Here is a 22,288-nt window from a genome sequence, read left to right as displayed (position 1 = left end):
TATTCATTTTAATAATCGACACAAACACAATTGGCTCCACCTAATTCATTGAAAGCTGCACTGAAGGCCACTCCTTCCTTGGTCACTGTTGGTTTACTACTTTCTGTGGTCACTGCGAAGCACAAATGCTGTGAAGTTTGATGCGCTACATACATACGCTTAATGAATTTAACAAAAGGAATTTCTGCTGCCGGTCTGAAACTCACGGATCATTGCTATTGTGGAACGTAGGGTGCTGTGATTTTGCAGAAAAAGTACAGGAAAGACAAGAGGATACAGTTCAGCTGGTGGAGTTTTGTCTCTCTGGATGCGGATACGGCACACTGAGGTTAAATAACCTGAGCCTTTCTATTTATCAGACCACTTCCTCCAGCCAACACCTTGTGTCTTAGATAGGATAATGCACATCGCAGACAAAATGCAAATGAGGCCCGTCCCCTTCAGATAGACGTCCCATTCAGATTTTGGCCCAAAAAATAAATAAAATGAAAACTAAATAAAATAAGCAAGCTGTCATATACCCGACCTGCAGCAAAGACTAACATATAGAGGTAACCGAAGTAAGACATGGTGCTGTTCTAAACACCAATGGTGCATAGGTGTTGAACCTTCAAAGGAAAAGCAAGTATATAAAGAATACAATTTTATCAAATTATGAAATGTGCAGACGCTTTTATAAGGGGGTAAACATCTCCAGTTCAAAGCAACGAAGAAACAAGCAAGTGAAGTAGTTGTCCACGATTATATCAGATTAGCCTATGGTGTGAAGTTTAAAATTAGCTACTTGGAAACAAAACAGGGAACAAGGATTACAAAAATAAGAAATCAAGGGTACCAGACCTTTCTGAGACTCGTGCTTCTCGGTTTTGCTTTGATATTCAAAGCCAACAGCACTTTTGTCCACGTTGTCCTTGTCAACGCCATACTTGCCCCCAAAGCCTTTAGAATAATCTGAAAATGAAACACAATTGGTTAAGTTGTACAAATGGTCTAAATCTGGACAGGGTCAATATAGATGTATGATAACTCGCACATTAGTAATTCAAAAGGATGCGGAGAGGAACTAATGGGTTCACAGCTTCTTTAAGACTGGACAAAAATCATTTGTCATTCAAACCAGCATCCAGGGTAACGCGCAAGAGATGTAGACAGAAGGCACCGAACAAGTGATGTACGAATTCCTGCAAGGTCAGTGATACTCCATCCACAATAGTCCACCTCGAGCTAAGACGATACCAGCGGGAAATGATCCGCGCTCAACTAGACCCACAATCGTGACAAGCAAAAGAGCCACGAGCAAGGAAGGCTAACGTTCATACACCACCCGCAGCAATGTTGCTACTCTACTTAGAAACACTGCACCAATGTCCACATTTTTGTAGCCCCATGTCAATAACACAACATCACAAACTAGCTTGTACTTACACGCACATACACAGATCATTTTACTATCCGACAATGGGCACACTGTTCCATTCAAGAGCAGTTATTCTAAAAAGACGTGTTGGACAATCACCATGACGAACAACTTCTTCTTAGGCCCTCGTAAGAAGTTAGGCAGAATAGGGTGAGATATTTACCACACATGGTAAACCCCATTATCACAGGGGGACGTACTTACCACGTGTGATGAATACCTCCTTCTTTGCGTTTTTAACTTGCAAATCAGGCATAACATACAGAATCTGTATTTAACACTCCTAATTCTGCTTGGTTTGCCTTTCTTATGGGCCTTTTTCCCCACGATAAATGTTTGGCAGGTTTGACTTGCTGGAATCTATAGGGGAATACTCACTCCGCTCGTAATTTCGGGCAACATGCAAACTATTGTTCCCACAAGGATCACTTGTAATGACGGCCTTAGAATTGAAGGCTTAGTAGGCATGTCCTAGCGACCGATCCACCCAGTGCTGGACATGGCAACTGAGACCTCCATCATATGCACAACACACAATCCCGTAATGACCATGCACAATACCACAATAAACACCCCTTACAGCTTCATCCACTCGACAAAACACAACCCTTCGACTACCCTCAAGACACTCTTCCAGAAGCAGACCCCTGTGTGCCCAAACCCAAGCCTTCTGTGATCCCAGACAGCTTATCGTTAGCCACCAGCATAGAGAGGTCACAAACGTGCACTTTAAATGGATATTAAAATATGTGAAGATCATAGAGAATGGAAAATGAAGAAACACTTTGTTTCAACAGACTGACCTACTTGCCACTTCAGCGAAGACATCCCCTTCTATTAACCTCAACCTGCAGCAGCGTTAGTAAAAAGTTGAGCAATGACTGTGCTGGGAGCACAACCCATTGTCCATATATCGGTCATTTCACAATGTAAAAATCATGGACCATTCTTCTTTTCCGAATCCCACTTCATTTTATCCCTGCTCTCATTCCCCACCTAATTTTATACAATCAGGGAGAGATTGATCAATAGTATTAACAGAGAAAGATCTACTTGCGTGCATCTTTGATGGGCTATCTTAACCCAAATGCTTTTACATGAAGCGTAGGATGCTTCGATGTAGCGGCAGGTGAAATAATGATGGTCTTGGGAGATCAGCCAGGCATATCTAGCGAGCTTCTGTGTAGATAGAGCTCTGGGGCCATTACCTTATTTGGAACCCAATATTAAATAAAATGAAATGATTCTACCCATAACAAAATTCATTTCAGTCCCATAGGTGAAGAGGTTGTGGTTACAAATTATGTAAGATTTACAAAAGGCAGAAGTACCAAATCTACCAACACATGACATACTGACCTTTTTGTGACTCGTGCTTCTCAAGTTTATTCTGGTAATCGAAGCCTAGGGCACTCTTGTCTACCCGATCAGACTGCACACCGTATTTACCGCCAAAACCGCTTGAGTAGTCTACATGATGCAAGAGAGCAAAGACTTAAATTCAAGAAAGGTGTGCCTCTTCTTAGCACAAACAGCATTTAAGAAGTATTAAAAGGTAAATGTTTGCATCAGGTATCCCACATCGGTCCAGGAGGCCTGGACCCACGTCAGATTTTCAGGATACCCACAAGATAAATTTACATAAAACGAATTGGAAAACATGGGAGGTGAGAAGTTCTAAGTCAATGTTGGACATTGCTAGTTCTTTGCTCTGGAGCATTCCATAGCACGTCTAACCAGTATTAACCCGGTGCAAGCTCCTACATCATTGTTCACTTCACATCAATGAATCACTATTCTGCACAATTTATCACACTATAGACGGGTACAGGTTTAGAGGCCAGCAGCATTTTCTTGCAAATTGAAAATTAGTGAAGATTAAGATTTAGAAAACGAAATCTTACAAAAATAGTAACCAGACATTTATTGATGGAGATGAGAAATTTTAGGTAAAGCCCAGCCCCGGTGATTTCATGCAGCAATGATTAGGCAAATTAAAAGAATTCTCTGGAAATAATAATTAATAAGCAAAAGTCAAATTCATGCAAAAATCTCACTGGCAGAATTTGAAAAACAATACATGACCTAAAGCAAAATACATTAAATTCAAAGTAACATTCACCCTGTATGTATGAGCACACTAGAGTTGTAAGGGCGTACTATTTAAAAATTGTTTACTAAATAACTTTATTTAAAATATAACTGAACTCCTGGTATGGCCACCTCATAATAAATGCATTCAACCCTTAAAGTTGCAACCAAATTTATACAACAGTCTTGTCACCACCTAAATAGCACAACTGATGGGCTAAAAAGTGGGCCACTGTTAAACAATCCTTCTTTAGAAATGGGTTTTGAAAGTCAATAATACTCATAAGCAAGCACAATTCACACACCAAGAAGATCCAAAAATTGTATAGAAACATGAAACTCTTGGTATAAGTTTTACTTAAAGTCATATCTCAAATGTAAAACGTATGTACCTTACCGTTTCAAGTGTTTGCCTGAACATGCAGTACAACATCTTTTATGTAAGTGACCTAAACCTTTGATTGCAACAGTCGTCCAATAACAGTAAACCAACCTACAGCTGACTTCTTACCAACCTTTTTGTGATTCATGCTTCTCAGTTTTCCCCTGGTAGTCAAATCCCAGGGCACTTTTATCCACCCGATCAGCCTGTACACCATACTTTCCACCAAAGCCACTCGAATAGTCTATTGGGGTCAAGAACGTAATGAGTAATGCAAGAGACAATTCAGCGTCCAACACACATAATAAGCACAAGTCACTCTCTAGGACCAGGCTAAGTTTTCGGTTCGAGAGACCAGAAAGTAGACAGAGCAACAGGAAGAACCGGGACATACTGCGGCCACATGTAACGAAAACAACATTAAAACAGGAGATAAAGAAACCAGGCAGATCTAAAGAAGGTGCACCCACATGAAACAGTACTCCAGAAAGACAATCACAAAGAAGCAGGAAAGACAACAAAGAGGCTGTGAGCATAAAAAGAAAGATCAGTGTAGATGTAGTAAACAAGGAAGGACCTTAAGAGGCTGCCCACATGTAACACAAATATGGTGCAATACAGAGACAAAGCACCTAAACAGGGTGGACCCATCCATATATTAAAATACACCAGGCATTTCACACTAGATAAGCACCAACATACCCAAAAAACGTCAGTCTCAATGGTTGAATAAAAGGTAAATATTTTCGAACACTTGATAGTTTGTGTTGCAGCACACTGGAGTCCAAGCAGGAGCAGCTCTGGGATACATTGAATATTACCCGCACACTTATGGAATGCCTTTTAGTAGCGGGTTAGGTTACGTCACAATCAAACCAGGGCAGATATTCGCTCAATGTTACAAGCCTACAAACAAATCTACAGGGCAAAGAGCCTTCCCCAAATGTGTGGCCAGAAGAAGATGCCCACTTTAGCCATGATGCCTCAACGTTGACTGGCTTGCTTTCTTTGAATACCCAAGGTGCACAATTTCGGAAGCTGAAAGGGCCCCCGGGTTGTAAAATAATGTTTACCAAGGCCCTTCCTACGTCCCACAGATTTTCAACCTCTAGAACCATTAGGCTGTTATCTGCTGTGCTATATCAAGGCAGACCTTTATCCTAAACGGACCTAAAGGGGGCCGATGCATGCCCATGATCAATGGTTTGAGTTTCTGAAATGGGACTATTGGAGGCGACCTGCATCCAAGATTCAAAATAAATCCTGTACACAAAGTTTGTGGCCGTTTCGGGTTGGGTTTACTAGAGAAAGCTGGTGGAGACCTAAAATGTAAAAATGGATGATAATAAACAGCAATTCCCAGATAGTTTCCAAACCAAAAAACCTTGTAAATGTACGGATGTCAAGAGAAATAGAAAATAAGACTTAAGTCAGGTGTTGGGTGTGGAATTTCACTAGTTACATTTCTCGTAGTCAGAAATACTTGCTTTGACTCCTGTAAATTTACAGCCGGGAGTTGGGTAGGCTTCAAACGTCAAAAACTTACAAATGTAGGACTAACACTTCACAACTGAATGACCAGCTTTTGCTAACGAGCCCACGGTGCTCAAGTCCCCGGTCGTCTAGCACAACGCTCATATTAGAGTTAGTGGTTGCAGTAATCGAATCGAGTACAGGGCACCGGTTCACACTGCCTGTTGTAAACTGAGGAGTAAATATTACTAAAGGGACAATAGAAAAAGCCAAACCAATACACAACACAAAACACAGTCCTAAGATATGGGGGAATGTGGAGGGTAAGGCTGAATATTGCTTCCAATCTCAAATACTGTGTGCAATTTCTAAATCACCCTGCACATTTCAAGGCCCATTCACTGATCTGTACATCAAGCTCCACTGAGGACACGCTCCTTATTCTTTCAAAATATCATCTTAGCATGCCTAGTAATGGTAATGCAGTTTGTGTAGCAGATTGGTAGTACTTGCATTACCTTTTTGTGACGCGTGCTTTTCTGTCTTGCCTTGATATTCAAAGCCAACTGCAGACTGTAAAACAAAGAAAAAATATGAACTCAAGTGATTAAGGGCTTCATACAAAGGTTACTTGCCGTTACAAAACTTGCGATTAGCAAAAACGGGGGCTGCGACTCAAACACCTTTTAGAGAAAAATTGACTCATAAAATTAATGAGGTAGTTCACAATTTGCGACCCATGAGGAGTTGTAGCCATCACAGGGATGGTGGCCTGCTGCGGTCAGCAGATCACCATGTCCGTGATAGTATGTATGTGTATATATATATATTCACTGAAAAAACCATAGGTTTCACACGTTATAGTTTGCGGAAATTTTACTGATAAAAAACCAGTGAAATTCCCCCGTTATAGTTAGTGCAGGCAACTATAACTCACGCGACCGCAATCCTCTGCTGATGCTAATACTGTATTTAGACACTTCTTTGCCCATGTCTTCTTCCATACATTTTTAGCTATACATATATTACAAATATTTTTTTTCCATAAAGACACATATGTCATCAGCAGAAGATTGCGGTCGCGTGAGTTATAGTTGCCTGCACTAACTATAACGGGGGAATTTCACTGGTTTTTTATCAGTAAAATTTCCGCTAACTATAACATGTGTGAAACCTATGGTTTTTTCAGTGAATTTGCAAGGTTTTTTTAAATGCTAATTCCTAACTATAACGTGTGTGAAACCTATGGTTTTTTCAGTGAATTTGTACGTTTTTTTAAATGCTAAGTTACTTTACGCCATTCGTGGCGTGCGCGCCCACTTAACGCAGTTCGTTCTGTGCGCGCACGGTGCGCTTCGCGCACCGTGCGCGCACAGTAAGCACGCGGTGCTTACTGTGCTTATAAGCCATGCACAAATGGTGCCCTTCGGGCACCATTTGCACACGGGGTGGAGAGAGTGTGGATAATTTTTTCTTTTATTATTTTTGTTAAAAATATTGTGGTTTTTCAATCCACTGATAAGCCCTGCGCATTTGGTGGCCAGCGGCCACAAAAACCACAGGGGGTGGGGAGAGTGTGGATAGTGTTTTTTTTTTAAATATTTTTTACCGTAAGCGTAATCGGCGAAATTAGCGAAAAAATAAAAATGGCATTTTTGGCCTTGGGGGGTCTTGGGGGACTCCCTCATTATGGCTATGTGTGTGTGAGCTGTCAAAACAGCTCCTTTACATGTGTATTGGTTTTATTTAACAACCTAACTCTCAGTGCAAGAGAGAAAATGGCGGCCGCCGCTTCCTGGTTTCGGCCGATTCGAATGTTTACTAAGATCTAAGAGCCAATCAGAATCGCGCTCGCGCACGCCACCGTACGGTAAGCTTACGGTAAGCGTACCGTAAGCTGGCTCAGATATATATATTGATTTAAAGGCTATTTTCTCAGAATCTACTGAACAGATTTACACCAAACCTACAAAAGGCACTTCCTTGACCTGAGGACTACCTCTCTGCCAAATTTCAAGTAATTCTGTTCAGCCGTTCGGGCTGTAGCCCTGTCTAAAGGTCCTACGGAAAAATGCATGGGAAAAACGCGTTTTGGGACCCCCCTTTTATCTCAGCCCCCGCTTGACGAATCCTCCCGAGACTTTCAGGGTAGGAGCGGAGCGTAGCGCCCCACCTATTTTGAGAAATTCGCGAGGATTCGTCGACCGGCGCCAAAGTTATTCAAAATAGAATGTTGCGGATTTCCTATGGAAAAGGGGTCCTAACTATAACTACCTACTGGCGACCGCCAGTAGGAGATATATATAAAAATAAATCCACAATCCTGAATTGCCATCGTCCCGGCAAAAACCAGATACGGACCACAGCGTGCTTTAGTAGTTTAGAGTGAGATTTATTGCAAAGATATCAGCTTCTTACATAATAGCAAGTGCCCAGCATTACGCGTTTGACAGTGGAACACTGTCTTGATCACATGATGTACCTTGGGCCAATAAGCAATATACAAGCATAGCAGTGGTGAAAAAAACTGGTGAACCAAAGCCCGCCCTTTCCTAGAGCTGAAAGAAATACTACAGCAATCCAAATACATCCATTATAAAATGTGTGGAGGTAAATCTGATTGCTCTAACGGGCAATATATCGCGCATAATTGGTGTGATAACGTGCATGTGCTAATACATATAAATAAGAAAATCATATCTTCATCTAAAAACCAGTTATTAAAAACATAACTGCTAATAGTATATGACAAAGACCAGTTGATGCTTATATTCATACATGAAAATAAAGTGCAAGTGCATTATTAAAAAAATAAAAATCAATAAAATAATAAAGTTCTAGATGTGCAAATTGCGCTCAGTTCCAAACATGTTAGTCATTGTTATACAGTTAAAGAGGGTACATCAGGCTATTTGTACTGATATAGTAGAATGTGAACATAAAGTGCTAGTTCATTACTTCAACATCATACAGTACAGCAAGTGGGTATATAGGGAACATAGCTAAATTCACAATAGCTAAAAGGCTTTTTAAGGTAAAATCTCCAAAGTGCCCAAAAACTCCAAGCCTAGCCCCGTAATAATCAAGTAAAACCCAAGCTAAAAATCGGGTAAAACCCTAGTAAAACCAGAATTAAAACTGGTCTAGAACACGGCTAAGAGCAAGGAATAATAGTGGACCACAACTAATGGAGATATTATAACCTAAAAAGCCAACCTGAGGGTCCAACACAGTGCATTAACGGCCTGTCCATTCAGTTATAAAAAAATGTGTAGGTCCTCCCCTGTATTACGACCATTTGGCATCTTTGTGTCAAGTATTAATGTGTAGGAGAGGAGGACCTGCTTCACATGGGTACCCCCACTTTTTGCTGGTGTTTCACTGTTTTTCGACCTTAGTCTGGCTGTGGCCCTGCTAATCAGGACCCCAGCCTAGCTGCTTCCTCTCTAAAATGGTTTGCATGTACATAAGGTACATATCTAATTGGATTCTGGAGTGCCATATAAGCCCCTAGTATATGGTATACTATGTACCTAGGGCATAGGTACCTCAGAGGCCTACCAGGGGCTGAAGCATGCATTATGCCACCCCTGGGAAGCCCTCCAAAATGACACCACAGGTCTGCTACTGCAGCCTGGGTAAGGGAGTGCTTGCACCCCTTACTGTGGTATAGGCTACCTATATCACTATCATTGCACACACATATAAACCTATAAGTCACTCCTATGGCAGGCCTTAACAACCCTGAAGGAAGACTCCTTGGTTTTATGTGAGAGGGTGCCCCTGCATGAGCAGAGCCCCTCTGCAGCATTCTGAGTACCTCCTCTGATGCCGTTTATGGTGCAGCCTGACCATATACTCTTAAGTGCATTATAACCTCGCGGTAAATGCTAACTTTGGGATGGCTGCACGGAAACAGGTTATGTTTGGTGTCAAGTGCTTTGGAATACTATCCCCCCCCCCCCCCCACCAGTTCTGGCAGCAGGGGTAGCATTCCACCCTTCTAGAGGGAGAGACATGTTCACACTGGTCTAATTCTTGAGCCCTGGCATCACAAAATGGATGCCTCTGCCACAGACACGGGTCCTTAGCACACAGAAGTTATATCATTTCAGTATTAACAAAGTGATCCAACATAAAATGATTTATATATATAATGATAAGAAGCTTGAGTCATTAGTTTTTCTTTCGTCCAAACATTTATTCTCACGAACTGTGATTCGGTTGAAAGCCAGATGGCAACACGTGTTTCGTCGCCTTCAAGTATTAAACTTGCGACTTTTTCAAGGCTACATAAAAAGTAAAATCACAGTCACTAAAATCAAGATGAACTAAAAGTAGCAATTTGTGGACATATCACCATAATACATCCGCCGTGTAAAGAATAATACTTGCATCAGTGAAGAGTGAACAGAAAGAACATAAGAAAATTGTTAAGACTACGCATTGCAATACGTATTGATTTAAGTAGAGCTCTAAAGGGCTAACAATTTATGTGTGTATTTTATATATATTGGGACTATTCACCGCTAATCCAAAATCCAGTGGCTAACAAAGCTGCCAGAGTAACAATCAATGAATAATCCGAAATGTCAATCAAGTGTTTCACCAAAAAGAAGGTCAAACTAACGTGGAAAGGCTTAACTCTGTGTATACTGTAAGTAAAACAAAGTACAATAGGGTATGAGGGTTACCATCCCTGACAGGTGGTTCAAAGCATCTCAGTAAATGCATATCACAGTCTCAAATACATACTTATCGTGTGGTGTTAATTCCGACCCACACGGTCCTCCGGCGCGGGTGAAAATTCTTTGAGAGTAGGTAATTTCAGAAGTCAGTCATTCAGCACGATATTAGTGGTGAACTGTAAAAACATGTATTCCATCAACCATAAGTACTCCAATATGCCGAAATAGTTACTCAAAAGTATGTGCAGCAAATGAAGTATTCAACAAAAGGTTTATTTTTAGGACTATTCTAACCTGTAACTGGCCGTAAATTTATCATATCCGTGGTCTCATTAACTATTATTATGCTGAACAAGCATGGTACTCATTAAGTAAAAAGTTAATCAAAAGTTATCGCACCCTGTTTTAGCAAATCAATTGGAGTAATCGGTGTCCCACATAAGGCATCCTAGGACATCATTAGAACAATAGTATCGACCGACCACGAGTCGGATGTGTAACGTAACAGGTGCCAAGACTTAGTATGCGCTTCCATCAATGTCCGACAATAATGTATTATCCAACAGTAAATCAATCCCACCAGACGGAGGACGGCTCTAATATGCAATTCATACCATCAAATGTATTTGAGACTGTGATATAAATTTACTGAGATGCTTTAAACCACCTGTCAGGGATGGTAACCCTCATACCCCATTGTACTTTGTTTTACTTACAGATTTAAGCCTTTCCAGTTTAGTTTGACCTTCTTTTTGGTGAAACACTTGATTGACATTTTGGATTATTCATCGATTGTTACTCTGGCAGCTATGTTAGTCACTGGATTTTGGATTAGCGGTGAATAGTCCCAATAGATATAATATACACACAAACTGTTAGCCCTTTAGAGCTCTACTTAAATCAATACATATTGCAATGCGTAGTCTTAACAATCATTTTCTTACGTTCTTTCTGTTCACTCTTCACTGATGCAAGTATTATTCTTCACACGGTGGAGGTATTGTGGTGATATGCCCACAAATTGCAACTTTTAGTTCATCTTGATTTTAGTGACCGATTTACTTTTTATGTAGCCTTGAAAAAGTCACAAGTTTAATACTTGAAGGCGACGAAACACATGTTGGCATCTGGCTTTCAACCGAATCACAGTTCGTGAGAATAAATGCTAGGACGAAAGAAAAACGAAAGACTCAAGCTTATCATTATATATATATATATATATATATATATATATATATATATATATATATATATATATATATAAATAATTTTGTTATGTTGGATCACTTTAATACTGAAATTATATAACTTCTGTGTGCTAAGGATTTTGTATTAATTGGTCCAGCCTGCCCTCGGTCACTGGCTAGTGAGCCAGACTCTGTCCCCTCTGCTTTCAGGTTCCTTCCATCCTAGATCCAGGCTTGGATCTCTTCAGACACTTCTCTTCACAGCAGCAGCTCTTCGCCAGCTTCCATTGTAATAGACGACGCGACCCGGCACCAAAAGACACCTATGCACCCAGCTTCCCTGGGTGAGGTAACTCGAGTACTCTGGTGCTCCTGTGGGTGCTAGCCCTAGAACTTCTTAAGTCCAAAAGGGTTTGGTTCTGACTCGATTCTAAGTGTCTCTAATCTTTAAATTTCCAACCGCGACATTGCCCATAGAAGCTAACGGGAACCCGCGGTTGTGTTTACACACTGCACAGAGCCCCGTGGGTCCCCTGTGTCCCTACCTTGGGGTCCCAGCAATACTACGGGCTCTAGGCCTTGTGTCTAGTTCAGTCGTGGTTCTTATATCACTTTTTTGGTATATGATTTGGGACGCCCCAAGGGCCCAAAACGTGTATTTGTGCCATTACTGTTGATTGCCAACTTGTAAATTAAGTACTTCGAACTCGAGTCTCATAAAGAGACTAGAGGGGTGTGTTTTATCCTAAATACATATATTTTGAATATATACCTGGTGTGGTTGTCCTTTCATTTGATCATTCAAGAGATTATAGACTGGTAAAACAAGCTGCTTTACATTCCTTCAAGACTTAGCCTGAAGGCTGCTCTCCATAGCTACCACTAGGATAGCTTTCAATAAAGGTTGTCTTTAACCAATTCACCATAAGGGGTTGTTTGGACTGATACAGGGTGCCCACTAGAACTAGTGGACAGCATACATCAGGCCACCTTCTCACAGTGAGACTTAAACTGTCTAAGTTTTTTCTCTCTATTGCCACCTCTCAGTGACCTAGGCACCGAATCTATCACAAAGTAACTAAAATCTTTGAGATCGTTGTTGTTTGTTATGTTTAAAATGACGGGCCACCGGGTAGCTTGAGTCAGAGTTCACTATAGCCCTCAAGTGTTGCAATATACGGTTAAAAACTTGTAGTTTGATACTGCCTACATATTTTAATCTACATGAGCATTCTAACACGTAGACTGCAAAATCCGTCCGGCATGTTAATAGGCTTTTGAGTGTCATAGGTTTAGGTTCGAATTTTGTTGAGACTTCACAAGTATTTTTTCCAAACTTACAAGCTCGACACGAGCTGCACTTAAAAAGACCTGTTCTATTATATAACCAATTGGATGAAAGTGAACTCTGGACTGGTTCTTACCAATGCATCCCTCATAGAGGGTGCACGTCTAAAGGTTAGCGCCGGCAAGTCAGGCACCAATTGTGACATTGTTAAGTCCGTTTTTACAATGGGCCAATTTTTGTAAATAATTCTCCTGAATTGTTTCTCCTGGCAACTATAGGATGTAATAAGTCTCACTGTCATCACGTCTTAGTTGGTCTGTGTTAATGTTTTTACTTAGAGGTGGTATCAGACTTAACAATGTGTAGGCACTCTTCTCCGGTATGGCCATTTGCTTTAGTCATGGCCAAACTAAGATCCCTTTCCTTCTACCCTCGAACCTTAAATCTCTGAAATGCCTCATTCTGACAGAATTTGAGATCCTGATCTAAACTACAAATTCGTCTTATTCTTAAAAATTCCCCATAGGGGATACTTTTAATAAGATGGTTGGGGTGGGAATTGCTAGCATGAAGTACTGTATATATATATATATATATATATATAAATATAAATATATATATATATAAATATAAATATATATATACACACACACACACACACACACACACACATATACATATATATACACACACACACACACACACACACACACACACATAAAAGGAAAAAGAGATGCGTTTAAAAAAAATACAATTTTATGTTTAAGCTTAATTCTTTAAGACCTGCTATTAAAAAATATTGATTTCAACATTCACAAAGGGGGAAGGGGTCCCTTAGGGATCGCTTCCCATTTGCAAATGGTTACCACCACCCTAGAGGGGTCAGTAAAAATGAATATTTTGCAAGCGGTTGCAAAACAATAATACATAGCATTGCAATTCAGTATTGGGAAGGGATGCCCTAAACACATCCTTTCCTGTTTTGTACATCTGAAAAAGCACATTTTTGCGGTCGGAAACAAATCAGGCCATTTCCGACCGCGTAAATGCTTTTGTACATATGGCCATAAAATGATAAAATGGCAGAGCCGCAGCACACCGATTTCTCTTTCTTGGTCACCAATTCAACTGGTATCTGAAGCACTATGAATTTGATGCAATTTGGCTCAACCAGTGGTTAATAATATAAAAACATGAATAAATACAAAATAATGCAAGGGAAATAAAAGTTAGGTTTGGTTTACCACTGATTAAAGGAATGATGCCTAAGACGCACATTCTAATTTGATATAGCCCAGTATGCTTAATGGTGTGAAATGATGCCAACAAGTGACCATAATACAGCCTGAACATGAGGCCACAAGTAGTAAATAGTCTTTGCTAAGTATGTGGGGGTAAAGTTGATGCATTTCTTAATAAATTGCTAGAACCACTACCCACCCCCGGCTATATTACACTTCGCGTCTTGTATTCTAGTCAATACAAAGGCATTTGGGGCCAAAACAGATGTGTCACTTGGCAGCTGCTCTACATAGTTCCTGTGACACTAATACGGACTGGTGCCATTTTATCGGTCTCATGCATCGTATGGAGCGCTGGGCACTCCTCTTCAATAGTATTTAGTAAGTGCTAACAGCGTCTACAACAAAGAACTCCTCATGTGAATATGATAGCTTTTACAATACCTCTTGCTCAGATTCGCCATAAACAAATAAAACAGAACCGCCTGGCTTATGTCCCCATTCCAACAGGCGCAGTTTCGTATACCCCTTCTCCCATCTGTAGACATCTTTCTAACAGTATGGGAGCCCTTTGGAAGAACTCCAGAACTTTGCAACAAAAGCGGACCTTTGGTAAGCATGTGATTTCAATAAAACTGTATTCTTATGGCAATATTGAAGACGCAGCTACTAATAAAATAGGAAATTCTCTGACTGTTTTTCTGCAAATCATCTACTTGGCAAAAGTGCTGTTACTTGAGAAGAGTGTAGTGTCAGAAGCATGCATGGGTTCAGAAAGTGGTGCCTACACCAGGTCAGTATAATGTAATACCCAAAATAATGCTGGATGCCTGACGTGGAAACCCTTCTTTACCTTCCAAGACTTTCTATTGGAACACCTCCTAGAGGACTTTCTGTAAGCTACTGCCTGCCGAAGTGCACCATAATGAAAGATGGAAGTCTCTTTACTAGTTAAATATAACCAGCGCCTTAATATAAAATTAATTTCACAGCATTCAGCGGATGAAATGTGGAATGGCATGGTCACGTAGTAGTCCTCTAGCTTCAGAGTCTGTTCATGCCACCGTGGTTTTCACCGGGATGCTGCATGGCCTCGCATCACCTGCAGCAGGGTTTAAAGTCCAGCGACTGGGATACTCCCATTTGTATGCAACACTAAAGCGATAATGGGTGTATTCCTGGTTTGATAACAGTCTCAAGAGGTTGTGAAACACTCAATTGTCTCACACCAGTTGGTGGAATATTTTTAACTAAAGTGCAAAACGATGCCCACAAGCTATCGACAGGGCAGTGATCAATGCTCCCTCATGCCAGAAGCTGGACGCACTACTGCCACATTTACACTTCATGCTACAAGATATAACTAAGGACTTCCCCCAACTTATCAACCCTCATTAGATTTCACATATTACACTCAGGACTTAAATGCAAGTTGAGACTGTAGTTATTTGCTTAATTGTTTTGTAGACCTGTGATTCGTTTGCTTGTATTAACAGTTTTTTTTAAAGGGACAAGTGCTACAATGTCTGGCCTTCTGCTGACAAAGACTATGATTGAGTTGCCCCGATTCTAAGTGAATGATTAAGTAACATCCATGGGACTTCTTCACTCTCAAGCCACAGTAGGCAAGGTCGCCATGAATGGCAAGTTACAACATGTGTTAACACTCCAGTTTAGACAACACTGAATTAAACATACATGTGGAGAGGGAGTCATGTTACTCACACAATTATTAAAATGTCAAACTACTAGTGACTTTAACAACTTGGGTTATAGATTCTGTAAAGTGAGAAAAAGGACTATTTGATTGTGGGGCCAATGAGCGATCAATCAAGAAAACACTGGAAAAAACATGTTTTTAGCCAGATGTTTTAGAGCCTTACAGAAGAGAAGACTCCACCACCATGTAGGGCTTTGCAGTCCACAACTCTATTTCCACCAGCTCTATACGTTGGCAACCAATATTTAGTACTTGGAAGCTGCCCGGACTAGGCAAGCAAGTCACGTGGGACGGTTCCATGCCCCAAGTTGATGCAATACATTTAATTTAAGAACAATAAATGCAAGAACATCCTATTATCTAGTTTGAACAGGCTCGGTCTTGATATCTTGGCGGCTTTTGCTCTGGTTGTCATTTGGCTTCGCTTTCAGAGGCATCTACAGGAGTAGTGCTTGGAAGGGCAGAGTCTAGAGCTTGCCAAACTAAAGAGTATTTTTTATGGAATTCTCTAAACAGGGAGGACATTTTCTTTCGTCCCATTTCTATTCACTCACTTTCGGCATGGGCAACAGTCTCAAGCTATCAAATGCACCCATAAATGCAATTTTCAATGATTCTTGGCACCAAGCCTTTTATGGTTGTCTGCCACCTCTTGCTCTTGGTTATAGTTCTTTAGGAATTCTTTTTTGTAATACTTATGCAGTGTTTTTTGGTTAACTTGTGTAGCGCACCCTCATTCCTTCCCCTCTTCCTCCGCTCTTACTTCAGGGATTATATGTAGCCTCTTATGTCACCGGATTTGAATATTGCGGGCAGGGGGGGGGGCAGTGTTAAACTCCACACTGTTGGATTCAGAGGTAAGTTTGACCTGCAATTCCATTTAACAGCAATGTGATTAGACATTTGAAATACCACTGAAAAGGATTCAGTCTTCCAGGTGTGCATACTGGGATATCAATCCAACATAAACAAATAAACTAGTTTGGGAAATGGCAGAAGAACTCGGTTTCTATAGAGGTACATGTTGTACAATGAAAGAAAATTCTCTCAAGCCGGAGCCATCATTCTCTGAACGTCTCCTTGGCAATAGGGTTAAAATACCATTTCACAAAATCCGCTGTATTAACTTTCCCAAATCCCGCCTTCTGAAATCCATGCCTCCAATATCTTTGGCATGTGACGTTTAAGGCAAACTGAATAACCCAAAAACCTTCCTGACCGAGCGATAAAACAACGCATAACATTTTCTAAGTTAGTTAAGTGCACACTAGGAGTCGGAAAAAAATGTAAATGATTTGACAAATATGAGGTCCCTGGCAGTTCAAAAAACACACAACAGACTTACCTGGTCCACTCGGTCTACTTGTACACCAAACTTGCCCCCGAAACCCTTTGCCGAATCAACTTGAGAACAGTGTTTGGAGAGCTTCGTCTGATACTCATGGCCAACAGCTGACTGAGGGAGGATTAAAAACGTTAAAATTAAATTATTTTCACAGCAAACTGGTCATTCAGTCCACATCGCAACTGAACTCCGTTTACAAATAATGTGTTATATTGTCCTACATTGCTGTAGATACAACACGCACAACCAAGGATTGGTAAAATGAATGGAGATAATCACTGCACACTTGTGCACTTTAATTATGCCACAAGGCAATTGTTTCCCAAAATCTAAGTACAATTTCTTGACTATTTAGAATGAAGACCCCTCTAAATAGACCAAGAGAACATGTAGAAAAGAGAACGAAAGAGTCAGACAGAAATACGAATGAGAAACTGGCAAAAAGGTCAAGAAAGACAGACACAAAAATAGCTAGAAAGAAAGCGGAGAGAAGAAACAGGACGGTGAAAGACTTTTTCCTGACTGCAAGCAATAAAACAAAACTCCTAATACATTCCAACCCTTGCATGGTCATGGGCCACACATCTGTAGCACAAACATGAAACCAACCAAGACCATCACTGTGAGGTCTCCCTGCTGGGAAACTGGTATTACTGGAGACGCTCTATGGGGAGATGATAGAACACGGTTCATTCTAGCTGGAGGGGGTGATGGGTGACAGGGACCTACATGTCACCATGTCCCTCGTGAAGGCCCAAAGACAGAAAGGATGACGGGAAACATCCCTACAAGGGCCCTCACATTCTGGCAGGCATTATTTAGGTTTATTTAGCTTAACAGCAACTACAACAAACACTACACCAACCATGAAGCATGTAGGGAATTTGGCCATCAAGGTGGATACATTTAAAATTAGTTATAAACTGTGGTTGGTGGAAAATTAAAACATACATTTACATCACAAATATGGAACGTTTTAGAAAGGTGCACATGTACACAAGATATTGGGTGCACGCGATGTCGGAGGCAAGCAAGACGGATAAGAGGCCGGGTATGCAAGCGTATGAATTGGTATCATGCTGGCCCTCCAACTACGGTAGGAAGATGTGGGCAATTAGGACAATCTTCAACATGGAAGGAAAGGATGCCTGCACACTGGCACACTCCACATGTACAAGAGGGAGCCATACAACTTCCCTTGTGGTCTTTCGAAACCCCCACCAGTCTGGCCCCTCCGCTCTCACCGGCACGGGCCTCTCCAGATTGCTGCTCCCTTCCTGGTGTGATCACCAATAGATCTACAGACAGTCTCGGGTCCTCCAAGAGCCTGAAGCACAGCATCCAATTTTGTTTTTGCCATGACTGCCTCAAAAGTCCTGGAGATGAGTGACCATTTCTCAGCCTCCACTCCAGATAGATAATTTAGGCAATGTCACAAAAGGGATGCGTGTTCCTTTTCAAATAGGCCACACATCAAAGTGTGTGTGGCCCTATTCTCTCAAAGCACTGTGTGGGTAACAATGACTACACCCAAGGCCACAGGGATGATGGAAATAGTAACATATATGAGCTGTAACATATCGCTCACAAAAATAAAATGTTGCTTTTCTATTTCTGACGTGGAAGTTTAATGAAAATCTACTTACAACAAGCGGCTTTAAAACCTCGAGTGTGCTTGAGACTAGGACATGGTGCACCCAAACCTGGCATTTGATCCAGGATGCTGCCATTTTTAGTTCTACGACAGTCGCTTGTGAGACAGTTTGTTTACATACAGGGGGCTTAACCAGTAGACGGATTACCACTGATTGGCTTAATGTCACTTATTTGCTCTTTGTACCCAGTTTGTGAGCTTGTGCGGCGGCCACTTCCTTTTCTTGTGTATGGCCCTCCCCTGGAGCATTTCCCAAGTACTTGGGTCCTTACACCGTTTGCGATTTTTGGAACTACTTTTTTATGTTGAAAATCTCTAGAGATTGCATCTTTTGCTGCTGTGCCTCTTCTGTATTTCTAGGTTGTGTCTGCTCCCTCTCATCCACCCACCCTCCTGTTATCCATGTTTGCCTGTCGCTCCGTTGTCAGTGTTACCCTCCACCCACCCACTAGAAGGAAAAAGAAATCTGATGCTACATTGTAGTGTTTTTTTTCCTTTCTCCCCAGCCACCCTCCCTCCCTTCTTTCATCATTCATGTTCCTATCTCTTTTTGTAGAAGCACTCTTCTGAGGGCATCATTTGCAGCTGGCTCCCTCCTGTACTTCTCCCCGGTCAGTCTGCTGTGTTGTCTGTGTTTGCTTGCTGCCTCCTGCTATCCGCGTTTGCGGTTCGGGTCATAGCATTTTTTTCAAACTTTATGCCATGCTGCACAGCAGTTGCCCTGCTGAACATGGCTAAAAGTCGTAGTCAAAGCGAATAGACCAGGCCTATTGGTTTTGCCAATGCTTGCTAATGTTCGTCAACCCAATGTTTGTCCCTCTTCAGAGTCTACAGTGTTCTGAAATCACAAAGCAATGCCTCCCACCACAACTCCCATGTGTTCGAGAAAAAGCTTTGTGATGCAGGATCCAAAATAAACGAAGTTACAGCAAGAAACCCATTATAAGCCCAATCAGCAGCGGCTATTAAGATTTATTTTTAAATCAAACATTGAAAGAGACTTTCAGCGCACAAAGGAGTCCTGCACAGCAGGAGCAGCGTGGCGCCATATTGAGAGAAAAGAATTAAAGTTGAGGTGGAGGCAGTCATCTCTCATCACACAATTGTGTGGTTGTTTGGGGGTGCACAGGCGGTAAGGGGGCTATAAGAGAGCAGCGGGGTAACAAACTGCCTAATGGTATGGCTCTCCGTCAACTCAAATAACTTACCCTGCGTGTATTGCATGAGACTGCATTCGAAATCCAAAACCACCTTCCAAGGCAGAGCAGTAACACAAACACCACACAAGAACACGAAGGAAGTGACGCCCAGCACATCTCCTCTTCACCACCCCACAAACAGGACAAAACTGGGGTCCTAAGACACAACACACCTCTCTCCTTCACAACACAGGGGCATGCCACAGAATTAATACCAACACCCAAAGCTCACTGTGATTAGTACAAACTAGTTCATACCTCGGGAAACCACCTCCTTCCAGGTCATTAGAACTATTGTTTCCAGTCCAGAACATTTGTGTGATCACCTAATGCATTCTGGGTGTTGTAGTCTTGCATTGCTTTAGATGAATCAATGAGAACACCTGAAAACCGTGATTCGCAGGTGAAAAGTTAAGGCCTAGAAACAGCGTCCATAATGACCTCGCGTCATCAGCCTGCTCATGTATAAAGATTGGCATTAGTTCAGAGATCAACTGAACAGCGCTTGTGCGGTGTGGAGTGCATCTCTGGTACAACGACACTATAGGGTGATGCCCGGAAGCAGAATCAAAAGGTATCCAGAGGACGGCATAGTGGGCCGCACGCTGGCAGGCAAAGAAGCTCTTCTTGTTTAAAGGAAGTCCACCCATATGGGGTATAGGACACCCCCATCCTTTATGGATACGCACAAACTCAAAAATACCAACAGCAATCAGAATGTATGGTCTGACAACTAAAGGCATATTCGTCAAACGGTTCATAGTTCAGCACATTAAAAAGTGGCTCTTCAACTGACAAGATAAATGAAGTAGTAACCCTTTATATCCCCCGGCACCTTTTTAAAAATGCAAATAGATCAAAAATAGCTGAATGGATTTATATTGAATCAAAATAGCATCCTCTCTCAGTAACGTTCTACTTTCATGCCAACTTTGATATAATCCATTCAGTGGTCTTTGTTCCATCTATTAACATTTCTTATGTGAGCTAAGATGTGAAAACATACACTGTTTAACCCCCCCCCCCCTAAACTTTTCTCCCATGGATAGATGGATCTTCCTGAAACTTTGTATGCCAAAAATTCCCCGATCTATTCCTAAACCGGGCACATTTTGTGCAAATCCATCCATGTGGCGTAAAGTTATAAACCGAATAAAACAAGCATTGGCATAGCCAATTGGTCTCGCCTTTGGGACCTTATAAGTGTTTAGTTATCCAGCACAATAACCTTGGTGCAACAACATCAACTGTCACTGACACTTATAAGGTCCCAAAGGCGAGACCTATTGGCTATGCCAATGCTTGTTTCTAGTAGGTATTAGAACTACTGGTAAGTTGCCAAACTAGTACCTGCGGTGATATATACAACAATATCAGCTAATTTATTAATTTTGTTATTAATTCAAGCAAGTAAGCAATTATTGTAGTATAATCTGCTCCTGGAATGAAGTTTATGATTAGAAGCAGGAAGGCACTCCAAATGGGCATATTCTTGGGGAATTGTGTAGTTCAGTGAGGTTTGAAGCATTATGGAATGCAAATATTTTTGATTGGTCTCCCAAGCTCTACAAATATATTCCTTTGTATGTGGATGTCATGAACTGGACACTGCTAAATAAATCAGTCTGTTTCCTTTTTATGTCTCGCCTTCACATCACATATGCGGTCTCGTTGAGACCTTTTGTTTACTCACAGTGGGCTTTATATTGTCACTCATTTGTTTCTTATTGGTCAGGTGCTGTAGGCATCCTGCCTCTGTGTGTTTGCCTCTTCCCTGGAGCATGAACACACTACTTGTTTTCTTCAACCGCTCATTTTTTAGGCGCTACTTTTTTCTTTGTGTTTAACCACTATCAGGGTGTCTTTTTCTCAGCTGGTTGTAGGGGGTAGTGGGGTAGTAGGGTAGCAGAGGGGTACTGGGGTAGTGGGTTGGTAGTAGGGTAGTAGAGGGGGGTGGGGTAGAGGGGTAGTAGGGTAGTAGGGGGTAGATGGGTGGTAAGGGGAAGTGGGGCAGTATGGTAGTAGAGGGGTAGTAGGGTAGTAGAGGGGTATTGGGGAAGTAGGGTAGTAGAGAAGTAGTAGAGTAGTTGGGTAGTTGGGTAGTAGTGGGGTATAGGGGGGTAGTGGGGAGATAGAGGGGCAGTGGGGGGGATAGTGGGTTAGTAAAGAGGTAGTGGGGTAGTAGGGTAGTGGGGGAGTAGAGGGGTAGTGGGGTTGTAGAGGGGTAGTAGAGGGATAGAGGGGAAGTGGGGTAGTAGAGGGGTAGAGGGGTGGAGTAGTAGAGAGTAGTAGAGGGGTAGAGTGAGTAGTAGACAGTGAGTAGTATGCCAATGACAAGTTACATGGCGCACGTTTCAATGAAATAAATACAAACTCGGTGTAAGCGGCATTTTTAAGAATCGTGCCCGTTAAGAATAAATAAATAACAACCATTTTTGTTGCTAGGAGCTGCGTACATCCAAAGTCTCCAAACCCCAGCAAGCTGCTACTTTCAAAGTCATCAAACCCCGGCAAGCTGCGTACTGAAACAGCCTTTTTAACAACAAAAACACACAAAAATGTGCACCAAGTTACACGGCGCGCGTTTCTACAACATAAATACA

The 22,288-nt window shown here is 41.6% G+C and overlaps 1 protein-coding gene across 2 annotated transcripts in view; it reads right to left on the bottom strand.

Annotated features, from left to right (window-relative positions):
- The window catches only part of CTTN (cortactin), a 172,076-nt gene that overhangs the window by 64,443 nt on the left and 85,345 nt on the right, over positions 1-22,288 (bottom strand). For both annotated transcript variants that reach the window (XM_085643538.1, XM_085643539.1), the window contains exons 5-9: positions 16,833-16,943; positions 5,882-5,936; positions 4,024-4,134; positions 2,777-2,887; positions 841-951 (exon numbers count right to left, since the gene is read on the bottom strand). In XM_085643538.1, the coding sequence (XP_085499664.1) occupies positions 841-951; positions 2,777-2,887; positions 4,024-4,134; positions 5,882-5,936; positions 16,833-16,943 (499 nt within the window). The remainder of the gene's footprint in view (positions 1-840; positions 952-2,776; positions 2,888-4,023; positions 4,135-5,881; positions 5,937-16,832; positions 16,944-22,288) is intronic.

This window comes from Triturus cristatus, chromosome 3_1 (genome assembly GCF_964204655.1).
Source record: "Triturus cristatus chromosome 3_1, aTriCri1.1, whole genome shotgun sequence".
NCBI classification, from domain to species: Eukaryota; Metazoa; Chordata; class Amphibia; order Caudata; family Salamandridae; genus Triturus; species Triturus cristatus.
Note: the sequence above shows the minus strand (reverse complement) of the source record. Positions and strands in the feature narration are given on the sequence as shown.